Here is a 12,651-nt window from a genome sequence, read left to right as displayed (position 1 = left end):
GTGCTCATAAGCCCTAGACAAATACTGGAAAGATTTAGCACGCCTGACAACCAATGGGGGAAATAAAAATGTACGTTTTTTTTTCCCATTCCAGCTGAACATACATGCTAATATCCCTGCTACTGTAAAAAATGATTTTACTCACTATTCATGTGTAGTCATGAATGAGAAGCAGCCAACCAGCTGCTGCAAGCAGCAATCAGATCACATTTCATGTGGCCTGGATGTAAAATGTGTATTTATTTATTTTTAAGCTTGGCTGAACAAGTATCATTTCTGATTTCCCTGTTACCAGTAACATTTATGTGCCTTTCAGGGTCTCAGATACCTATGTGGCTTGGTAATTCCTCTGATTTGATTGTCTGGCTGAAGATCTGGCCCCAGGGGCTCAGTAGTAGCTACTGGGATTTACAGCACACCCCAAGACATGCTGGGCCCATCATTTCCCAGGGATTTCACTATTTTGTAACAAAATTCCATGTCAGCTTGTTCAAATACATTTATAACGCACCTTCCCCAGAAACCTGTCTCTTCAATCCACCAAGGAGATTTCTGGGTTTGTGATTGGGCCTGCGACCCACACCAATTTAAATCTTGTGCTGTGGGCCACATGAAAATAGAGGATTATGGCTCATCAGCAGGGATTAAGTCCTTCAATGCTAAAGCACAGGATTCTTCTACTTGAGCTAAAGGAGCAACTTTAAGTGGTAGCAGTAGTAAGCCCTTATCCTCTATGAGACAGTCTCTAGAGGGGGCCACAAAACATTTAGCCAGTGTATTATGTCAGCAAATGCTGGCTTATGAGTACATGGTGCAAAATGCTCATATGCATGAGTATGTCGCCTTGCTAAATACTGTACTTACCTATAGTCACAGTATTGTCATCTACCAGCTTCGTACTGCAGTTGACTCCTCCAAAGGGGTGGCGACAAGCACAGGCAAAACTCTGCTTTTCATTGATGCAGGTTCCTCCATTCTGGCAGGGGGAGCTAGCACAGCCCAAATACTCACCTGTTTTAAAGGGAAAAAAATAACCTGAATTGACATGGTTGATATATGCACAAACATTAATTCTAACAACATGCCCTGGATCTTGAATAGGGCCACATAAAACTTTTTCATCCACACCCAAAATCAGATGAAATTCCCCTTCTGAATTTCTGTGTGAAAGCCAAGCTCAGAGAGGGTTCCATCAGTGCAGGACCTCCTCTATCAGTCAATCAATCTGTTCTATCCGCACATCTTCACTCCAGTCAGTCAGTTTCACAAGCACTCTCACACACACACACGTTAGTTGCTCTGAGATAAGGTGGAAGATATTACAACCCCACCTTCTGTGGGTGGATGGCTGGCCCAGGCTCATCTAGTAAAGGGTGCTCATCAAGTAGGCCCATCGCTGGCCCTGAATCATTGTCCACTAGTAAACTGCAAGCTGTCTCAGGGATGGAGTTCATTGCCCACAACTCCATTTGGTGGCAGCGGAACTGGGAAAGGTCACCAAATTTGGGTTACTCTGGACCAAGATGGGGATCAGGTTCTCATGTCTTGAAGCCCTGCAGCTGCCCCTCTCTTATAAAGGGAGCAAGATTTAGCTTGGACTCCCCTGAAGTTATGCCTATATGGCACAGGGACAGAGGCAATCCCTCAGATATTTCATCAGAGCACTGGAACACCATGATTTGTTCACTCAGAACCTTGCCCCTGCAATTTTGGGCATGCTACTAAAGAGACTGCTTGAAAATTTGTCCCAGAAATTAAAGACTGTACAATGTTCATACTCTTCAATGGAAAATGCTGAAGATTAAGAGCACACTAACTGCCTGCAGGCTTATGCACTTTTCCCCTCCTGTTGTATTGGTCAATCAAAGTCAGAAGCCTTAAAGAACTTTTGTTTTTTTTGCTGTAATTTGCAGTGCACAGGTCTCAGCTATACTATACAATAGACTGGCGTCTTAAAAGCAGAGTACAATAGTTGAAATTGTAAATAGTCCTATGAAAAGACAAGAAGTTGGACAACTTCTAGGTTAGTAAGAATAGGATGGCAAATTTAAAGGGGTAGTTGTGAGATGAAAGGTCCTTTCAAATAAACGCTGATTGCCAGGGGGAGTTTTGTATCGTCTCTTTTCACAGATACCTCACCAACAGTCATAGAGTTAGCTTTTATTCCAAGCATAGCCATTTCAGATGCTACTGCATTTAGTCACATCATTTATATGATGAATTTTATTTCACCAAGCACAACATTAAAGCTTTTTTCTCTTTGTGCAATGTCCCTTGAGTTTAGACTGATGAGGTTTATGGACTGAAATACCAAAAGTTTCTTATATATCTCATGTAATTTTTTCCTACAGGGAGCATCATCCATCACAATAGTGCCTGAAGTAAAGCAATGTAAGATTGCAGTGTCAAAAGTCACAACACAGGCAGCCGAAGATGAAACACTTGTTTGCTCTTCCCTGGATAATCGCTTTGCTCTAGACTTAATTGAAGTTACTCTTGACTCACATTTCTCAGACCCTCACAACTGCTTAGCCACTCAGCTTTTGTTGTGTTTATGTGTAAGGAAGGATGAAAAGGGGCTGATTGTGCCATAGTCCAAAAGTATCTGCTCCTCTTGGTGGACTGCCCAGAGTGCCTGGGATGCTGAATGCATCTCAGCCAGTCTGTTAACTGGCCTGTGTTTGTGCCTAGCTGCCAGGGACAACCAAAAAGGAACAAATATATCCATGAAACAGCCAGGAGGAGAGGACAGTGAAGCAATCAACATTGGGGAAGAGAAGGATGGTTAAAGGTCTGCAAAGCTGATATAAATTGGCTTAAATCAATTGAGTTACACCAATTTACAGCAGTTGAGCATCTGGCCCTGTGTTCTTGGTCCTCCAGTTCCTAGAGAGGATCAAGACAAGTTATTCAATCATCCATACAAAGTGAGGAATTGTCCAGAAGGAGCTCATCCTCTGTCTACTGAATCATTTGATGCCTGTAGTCTCTTGGTGCTGTTTGTAGCGCACTATGGCCCCGTCATGCCACCCTTCTCCTTCCACCATTCAGCTCTACATGACATCCCTAAACACAACTGCCAATCTACATACATCCTCTCTATGGAGTTGCAAACACACTTCACTTAGGGAAATGTCTCCAAGCACAACATTTAGTCTTTTTTTATTTAAGATTTCACAAGTCTCGGGGACAGGTAAGTGGAAGAGAGACTTTGCAAGGACAGTTAAATGAAAGGTTTAAATGGCAGAAATAACTGCACAGGGTAAGATAAATGAGGTTCCTAGTTACATGCAATACAGTGGGACGGAGAACAGATGTAGTATTAAGGCAGAGTTCTGCTACTCTTAGGAAGGCACACAGCTGAAGGGAATAGTCTGCCGATTATGGTACAAACAAGTAATGAAACTTTGTCAGTATCTACTGAAGTGCTGTTTAGAAACAAATCAGCTATTTAATAATCTGATGGAACAGATTAATGCAGCTGGTCTGCTCATGGAGAGGCATGAGTCCAATTATTTAATTTGACAATGGCCTGAGAGGAAGTGATTTAAAAGTCCTTTCTCAATGCTTGGTTTTCAGTAACTGTGGCTGTCTAACTACCTGTGATCATTAAACTATGGATGGAGTGTGGGAATATTCTGAGCCAAAATGACTGCTAACACGCACATAGATTGTTATACCACACTGTAGTCACAATTAGTTCAGTAGTCTCAATCGGGCCCAGTCTGAGAGTGATTAAAGTGATGGCTGTTCAGTGGCATAGGTGAAATGAGTTCCTGGTCTCAGTCCAGCAGCTAGGTGTCCCTAGCACAAAATGCACAGATTGATTGACTCCCCTACAGGTGATCTCAGCAGAGAGGCCAAAGACTGAGCGGGCATGGAGACACATGGAATTACCCTCTCGCCTCACCAGTAACATTCAGGGTAGAAGCACACTGGCCTTGCATTGGGGACGTGTCTTGTACTGCAGTAGCTCTATCCTTACTGGTTCTTTTTTAAAACAGAGAATGTAAGTCTCCACGACTTCCACTGCAATATCGTTTGTGAGCATCAAATTGAAAAAAAAAAAAACACTATCACAATCACCTTTCATCTATTATTCTATCAAACTAAATATGCACAACTGAAGTATGAAGAGTCAAACTGAATCAGAAGAATGATCAGTCTCTTGCAATTAAAACAGTTAATGCAAAATACAAATGGGCTTATTTTACTGCAGGCTTGAATGATAAGGTAACAATGGAAGCTTAACATTTCTGTCAGGAAGAGTCAGAATTTACATGTATCCATAAAATGTGACCAAAAATAGAACTCTATTTCCACATCTACAGACTGCAGAACTTCCAACTTCACCCTCATTTTGAGTGTCCCACCCCCCCAATGGGAATTATGAATTAAAATTAAATGGTCTGATACACTTATCGAAAGACAAAAACGTTCAGTCTGTGCTGTTGTTATCCATTATTTCACTGCAGTGCATACCACGCATCTGGGACTCTGGGCCACAATCAGTAAGCAGGAAGATAAGAAATAAAGTGGAAATATTATTGAAACCTCAATAAACTATAATTTATAGGGTGCTTGGTTCTCTGATGAACTGTGAACGGTTGACTTTAGTGCGTGTACCGAGATGGAAGAAATGGAAATAAGATACAGGAGATGAGAACAAAGAAAAATGCCTTTTATGCTTATCTCTCCCTTTCCTCATCTCTTATTCCCTTACACACGCACAAAATACATCACCTGCTCAAAGTCTATCATCCCATTGAAGTTGGTTATTTGGAGCTATTACTTAGATAGGATGAAAGGGCCTGAATGGACTCTGCATTTGTTGTGTACACCTGTAACCACAGCTGGCTTCAGAACTGCAGTATCAGGCCCTTCCTTTCAGTCATTCTACAACATGAAGATGCTAGGCCCAGTTCTGCAAACCCATACTTCTATACACACATAGTCCAAACTCATACTGCAGTCTCACTGATTTCAATGGGACTACTCACCTAAATATAGATTAGAGGCCAAATCCTGACCCCCATTAAAGTCAGTCACAAAATTGCCATTCATTTAAGTCGGGCCAAATCCTGGTCACATTGAAGTCAATGGAAATTTTGCCTTTGACTTCATTGGGACCAATCTTTGGCCTTACGTGTGTATGGGCTGCAGGATTAGCCTCTTGGATCTGTCACAAAACTAAACAGAAAAACAAACATCTAAGAACTAATAAAATGTATAATTAGAGACTTGTATCTCAGTGGTGATGCTAACCATTTGTATTTGGAGACTCTTGTAGGGCTGACACATATCACTTGTGTTGTATATGTTTTCTTAAAATATGAATAGGAGGTGCCTTTCTGGAGGGGAAAAATCCATCCCACAAGGAATAGGACAGAGCAGACCAGATGCATAAGAGGCATAATGGTTTGACTATTTGTAGAAATGTATAGTAATAAACTAGTGACAGTGCTAGGGACTTATCTGCAGTGCATTCAAAGCCTCCGCATTTTTAAAAAATCCTGTAGAAATTTTACTTTCAAACTCTATAGAAAAATTTCTTGAAAAAATTGGGTGTTTGCTTTTGCGAAAGATCCCTGCTTTCTACAAAAAGCGAGAACACATCCAAAATTATCAAGAAAGCTATTTGTTAAAATTCAGAGTCAGTTAAATAATAAATAGGAATGACATTTATTCACTAACACTTAAAACGAAGCTCTTGAAGCAGCTTCCTGTGCTCCAGGCAGGTGGCACTGGTGACAGTTTCCAGCAAAGTGGAAGATCCAGGAGGGATCAGAGTGACATCAATTTTTTCCCCTCTTTAGTTTTAATTAGGATCAAGGTTTTTGAATTTTCATCTCTTGCAATGACAGAGGCAGGCAGAAAACAGAGCTGACTCAGAAGGAGTTGCTGTACTAAGCATAAATAATTGAAATTGCTTTTATTTTATGGAAAGGGTTTTGCGGATTTCAGTGCGTTTTTAAGCATCTTTCAGTTGCCAGATGAAAGCTCTGCTTAAAGACAACTTTGGGCTCAATGCTGTGATCTTTGGGTTAATGAGGTTAATATGTGTTTAAAGTGAACCATGTGTTTAAGTACTCTACTGAATAGTTGGACTTACGCACACACTTAAATATTTGAATTGAGGCTTTAGTCAGTGTTCATTCCAATAACGCTCATGCACTTGCAAGCTACTACAAAAGGGTCTCGGAGTGAAACTGCAGTTCGCTTTTTAAAATCAAATAGATATTTAGAAATATCCTTTTTTTGCACCAGTTGCCTTGCTTTAGTCATGGATATGTGGAAATTGGAAACTTGACCACAAGTGGGAAAGAAACTGGCTAGGCTCCTGCACATAATGCAGATTCCAGTTAAACCCAGCAAAGGACATGGGAGAAGATGGGATAGAAAAAGATGGATGAGAGATACAAAGAGGTTTGCCAGCGTTTGTAAACAAAGAAGTTGTAGCATGGACATTTTTATTTCCCTGACCATTACTTACCCTGAATAGACAGTGAATAACATTTTTTTAAAGGGACTTTGGTGCCCAACTCCCATTTATAAAAGTGACGTAGGCTCCTAAGGCCTGGTCTACGCTTACCTTCAAATTTGGTGGCAGTCAACGGGAGTTATGCAAACTATGGAGAGTTTGATTTCATAACTCATCTTCTATGCGGTGTCTTCACTGCGCTGTGCCACTTGAGGGGGTGGTTTTAACACGTCAACTTCTGGATCAATTGAGCGGGTCTTCACTGACTGCTAAATCAATCTGGATAGATTGATCTGATGGCAGCGAATTTGCCACCGTCAGTAAAAACGTACCCTAAGTCACTAAATCACTTTTGAAAGTCTTACTCAGCATCTTATATTTTTTCCTCATTTTGTTTAACTTTCCCAGAAAGCATCTGCTTGTATTGTTGAATTTCAGTCAGATCTGATGCCTAATACTGTACCTCAAATTTTCTATTTTTATTTGTTATTATTAGACCTCTGACATCAAGTTAGAAAACCATACGGGTGTGGTTCTTCTCTGAAAATGCCTTTGTAAAAATGGCATCTTCTTACTTGGCAGGATCTGCTCTCTAGGTGTACTCAGTCACACCCATTTTACTGACTAGAGTCCTGACCCTGCAAATACTTGGGCATATACTTAACTTTAAGTACACTAGTAGTCTTAATGAAATTTTGAAGTAGCTAGCAGTAGCCCCATAAAAATCAATGGGACTGCTCACATACTTAAAGTTAAACACGTGCCTAAGTATTTGCAGGCTTGGGGCCTAAATTACATTCTTATTGTTTTTTACTCCTGTTAGTACTCCAAAGCGGATGCAACTCTTGAAGAGCAAACTGGATTCCTGTTCTGGTTTTCACATCTTTAGCAGAATTGTTAATGAGATCCAACTGCAGAATCTTTATAGTTGATGCATTAACTGGACCGCCACTTGATTTTCGGATTCTCAGTTGAATATCAAAGGCTGGGCTGGTATTTAAAAGCTAACCCATCATTACTTTTACATCCTAAACTGAGCAGATGTGACATCACTGAGGAAAAAAGACCATGGAACCTCAGGATGTGTTTTGTAAGAAGTCCCTTTCCGGAGGAAAATGCACTTTAAGAGACACCTACAATGCAATTAGACATCCATGGCTGGCTCGTGCTAGCTGACTTGGGCTCAAAGGACTCAGACTTAGGCTGCAGGCCGAGCTCTGGAACCCTCCCACCTCACAGGGTCCTAGACCCCGGGCCCAAGCCCACACTTGAACATCTACACTGCAATTAGACAACTTTGCAGCTGGGCCCCATGAGCCTGAGTTGAGAGTGATCTGCTGCATTATTTGCTCTTAGTCATTTTTACTCTGCTGCCAACTCCGTTGGAACTGTTAACTGATTTGGTTTATCACACTGATTACATAAGCCTTTATAATAACATTAAAGACCCCAGCAGTTAGTTTCTGTAAAATCCATTACCTGGTTCGATAGCGTTGTCTGTGTTTCTCTGACTTCGGCCTGCCAGACTTGTGGTGGCATTCACTGTCCCTTTTTTTGCTGCAGCTGGTTTCTTTACAGCTTGTTTCATCTGCTTCTGAAGTTTGGTAATATTGCTCAGAACGTCAGCCATGGATTTATCCACATACCAGGTTAAATTAGACAGGATAGTCCCTGTTTTTATTTCTAACACAGACTCTGTGAGCTCTTTGAGGCCTCTCTGCAGTAGCAGGATATCTGGTTGAGCAAGTTTAATTAACTGGGGTACACTAGCATTCACTTTTCGAATGCTGGCTGATGCATCCTGACACAGCCCCCACACTTCATAAACAGTCTTGTTTAAAAGGGGGATATTAGTTGAGAAACGGATAGACTTGGCTTCCAGTGCCTTGATTCTGGAACTCAGTGTCTGAAGTTGGAGAGAGCTCATTTGTTCTTCTGTTGAAGCAACTTTGCCTTTTTTTAGTGAAATACAATTATTCACCAAAAGCTTGGTTATTTTTGACTCAATGGTCTGCAGGCGAACTTCTTGATTTTTTGATTTCTCTGTAGAGTGCAAAAGCTTTTCTTCTAGACGACTGATGTCTTGTTGATGCTCAGCCATTTTGGATGATGTTTCATTTAAAACATGGTAAACTTTTCTAAGGTCAGAGAGGCTTTTTTTCTCATGTCCTTCAGATGGAAAATCAGAAAGATCCTGAGTTACTTTTGAAGCATATTGATGCCTTTGCTTGTCACTGACCAGTGTCTGAAGGGACTCATTCAACTGTTGTAACTGGGGAATAAATGCCAATATGCTGTCCATCTTCTCAGCACCACCACAACAGGCCTCAGTCTTATTTTGCAGGATATTTAGAGTATCCTTCAGAACATAGTTATCCTGAATGGAATCAACAGCATTGTTTAAAACTATCATGGTCTTATTTAAGCCATCTTCTAGGTCCATTAGGCATTCATTAATACGTGTCTCAAAGATTTCATCACGAGTTTGAGCCTCATTTTTAAGTTCCTCCTGGCTTTTGACAAGTTCTTTGATAGTGGAACTCAGATTGTTAACAACAGTGGTTAGGTTTTCCAATTTCCTGCTGATTGCTTCTGCTTCAATTTGTTGTTCATAATCTTCTGTCAGACTAAACGGTGGTCCCTGCTCAATCAAGGGTTGGAGGATCTCCATATCATAACACAAATCATTAATTTGCTCATTCATTTTGTCCATCTTATTGTCCAATGGAAGAACAACAGCAGATAGGGTTTTGTTTAAGACATGCACATTTTCTTCTGTGCCCTTTAGCTTTGTTTGGAAATCATTCCTGCACTTTGACAATGTGTCTTCACATACTGTTTGAAAAGAATCTCTCTGAATCTCTAATGTAACAGTAAGATTGCTGATCTTGATATCTTGTTCTTTTAAGTCATCATACAGCTGAAGCATGATTAGGCCATGTTTCTTCACTTTCTCATGTAGAGTCAGAATATGTTCTGTAACATTATCATCCATTGCTTTATCTCCTGGAGGGACATTTGGGTCCGACATCTGTTCAGCTAATAATAGTTGCTCATGGGTTTCTTTCATTTCCGTAAGAGTCTTATTCAGAGATGCATAGTAAATGGTGCTTCTTGACTGCTCATGCTTCAAGTCAACTTCCAAGGATTTCTGCTTTGCCTGTAGTTCTTTGATGGGCTTGTCACAAGCCAAGCTCATCTCCTCTTTCAGCTGCACCATATCGCTCTTTAGTTCCAGGATTTCATTCTTTGTTGACCAGTCTCCTTTCTCCTGGGCAAACTTTTGTTGGGTCTCATTCAGATGTTTGACTAATTCTTTTGTGCTCTCAAGATCCTCTGATAAACTAGACACAGTCTTGAAAATTTGGGCCACTGTTTCCTGAATGTCACTTTGGAAGGCTTTAAACTGCTCTCTGATGAGGTCTTTGACTAGTTCATTAATATTTTTAGACTTGAGACCTAATAAAAAAAGAAGCAAAATACAAATAACCAAACAGGTTCTGTGGTCACAGATGTTTGGGTGATTTTTATACATAGAATAATAGAGCAAAGGAAGAAAATTGAACTGCTTCCTGTTTTTTACTTTTCACCCCGCACAAACAAGCAGAATTTATAGATAATACATTGTTGCTAAACTGCTGGGCATGACTTTGCTCCCTCAGGAAAGCAGCAAAGTTAGAGAAGGTTGTGGGGAAAGCTGAGAATGAAAACACAGTGGGTGATGAACTGAAGATGTGGTTTAAAAATAAAATAATTTACATATATTAAACAGTGTCTTCACCCAGGATTTAGTCGAGTTGCTTCATTTTGGAAAACGTTCTGGATTTTTGAGAGAGTAAACAGAGGGCAAGACAGGACCTTAACGGTTATGGAGAGGGACAAGGTCTCTTATCAGATCTCTTAAGCTAAGCAGCATCAAGATTTGTTAATATTTGGATGGGAGACCCCTTTAAAGAAAACCTGGGTGCTGTAGAAAGAGGTGTTGGTTAGGAGCTACATTGTACCCTTATCTTCCTTGGACAGTCAATTTAGCGTTTTAAATAGAATATAAACTATGATTATAGTAACGGAAGGGTTCTACTTAAAAATGTCAGAAAAGGAAAGAAGCAAATGGGAGAACAAGAACATACTTTGAGAGAGAAAACGGATATAAAACATAGACAGAAAATAAAGGAAAAATGTTCAGAGAGAATAACTTGGGCATGAGGAAGGGAGGTCTGGGAATGGAGTGAAGAACTCACTGAAAAGGTCTTTATTCTTGAGTATATGAGTCTCATTATTCAAATGCAAGAAGCATGACAGATACCTTGGTGATTGGTACCATATGTCTAAGGTAGACAGACGTATCCAGGTCTGCTCTCAGGTACAAACAAGAGATGAAGACTGTGGCCTATATGATACTGTTCACAGAACAGATCTCAACAAGCAGCCATTGTGGCCGAGCAGACAGAGCACTGTACTGGGACACAAGAGACATGGATGTGAGTCCTGGCCCACTGGTACCCTGCTGAGTGACCTCAAGCAAGTCACCTGTGGCTCAGTTTCCCCATTTGTAAATTGGGGGAAATGATACTGGCCTCCTTTGTAAAGTGCTTTAAGATTTACTGATTAAGAGAGCTAGGTATTATGTACCCGTAATGAAAAAAGTAACAGATATTACAAGTGTTGTGATAAGGAGGGAGAGGAAAACATCCGGGGAGCCGAAGACCTGAGTGGAAAGAAAGACTGGCTGTAACTGAAACAGGATGAACTTCGAGCGGTGTAGAATCATTATGGGCTCAGTAGTGCCTTACAAGCAAATCTCTGCACTGGGGGAGGTGCAGATCTGCCCCAAGCTGGGGAGCACTCAGCGCTCCTGAGAAATGTGCTGCTTTTCATGAGGTGCAGCAGACTATCCACTATGCATCTGTCCTGCTCCTCCGGTCAGTGTGGAAGTGGTCTGAGGACATGGCCCTTCTCCATCCCTCCCCTCCCCCCACCATTTGGTATGCTGTTTGCCTCAGGGGGAATATGGAGGGAGCAGTACCTGTGTACTCTGGAGTGCAGAAACTGCAATTGTTCCTAGCCCTTGTGTAGACAGCTCAGGGGGGAGATGAGAGCCTTGTTTCCTGTCTCCCCACGGTGAACTTGCATAAGGATCAGCCACAACCTGGGCCTGAGGTTTATAATTAGAGCTAATAAAGGCAATTGGTAGCAGCACTTTCATCAAAGCAACTTGATTAGGAGATTGATTTATGTTGGTAATCTAACACAGAACCAATAATGAGAGATTTCATCTAGCCAGGTATAACGTGGGGCATGCTAGGTAAAGGCAATAAAGTCTCGAAACACATTTGTAGATATAGTATCAAAACTGCTATTCTTATAATGTGCATTTGTAATTATGTTTATAATGAGCCCCGAAAAGGGGTGGTTGGGGGGGGGGGGGGAGTAAGGGCATGAGATTTCAGCAACACACATCTTGGAAGAATGTGGAAATGTGGATAAGGCAGAATGGAATAAAGAAATGAATGGAAAAGATGCAGCAGGGAAATGGCAAATGTTAAAAGACAAATTAAATGTATGCCCAAGGGTCAATAAATGTAGAAGTGAAAGCAGGCCAATATGAATGAGAGAGACAGTATAAATGTGATCAAGGGTAAAGGAGAGCCACTCAGTATGTGGAGTATGCACTCCAGAGGCAGAAGGATTAGAAATGGGGAGAAGTAAAGGCATGTTGTTTATCCCTACAGTATGTTTCCTAAAATTATTCTTAGCCAGTGGATAAAAACAAACAAAATAAGTACTTGGGGGCAAATCCTGGGAAACAGAGCAAAATGTTGCTGATTGGAGGGAAGGAATTTTCAGCCCTGAACATCTGAGGTATCTGTGCAGCTGGACCATAGGTATTACTACAGGGTTTGCAGGGGAGTAGTCGACGTCCGTCTTTGCTCCTCCTTGTTTTGTACAGGTGGATCTGCACTGACCCATTGTCTGTGTCCTTGTCACCCTCCCAAAATAGCAATATCTGGGGCTATTTTCTTAAATACTTTAGGTGTGGGGGTTCATGTCACTTTTTTTAAACATATAAGTCAAGAAAGAACCTGACTTAACTATAGACAGATGGCAAATTTTCATAAAAGGAAGATCATGGCTAATAAATATTTCCTTGAGTTTTCCCTCTGTGAATT

The 12,651-nt window shown here is 41.0% G+C and overlaps 1 protein-coding gene across 1 annotated transcript in view; it reads right to left on the bottom strand.

Moving 5' to 3' along the window:
- MMRN1 (multimerin 1) overlaps window positions 1–12,651 on the bottom strand; it is a 53,752-nt gene that overhangs the window by 2,491 nt on the left and 38,610 nt on the right. Inside the window, exons 6-7 of the mRNA XM_067557173.1 lie at window positions 7,961–9,940; window positions 865–1,011 (exon numbers count right to left, since the gene is read on the bottom strand). Coding sequence (XP_067413274.1) covers window positions 865–1,011; window positions 7,961–9,940 — 2,127 coding nt within the window. The remainder of the gene's footprint in view (window positions 1–864; window positions 1,012–7,960; window positions 9,941–12,651) is intronic.

The sequence above is a fragment of the Emydura macquarii genome, unplaced genomic scaffold, assembly GCF_026122565.2.
Source record: "Emydura macquarii macquarii isolate MOO-44397 ecotype Brisbane River unplaced genomic scaffold, CSIRO-AGI_Emac_v2 contig_1790, whole genome shotgun sequence".
Lineage (NCBI taxonomy): Eukaryota > Metazoa > Chordata > Testudines > Chelidae > Emydura > Emydura macquarii.
This window is presented reverse-complemented; position numbering and strand designations above follow the sequence as displayed.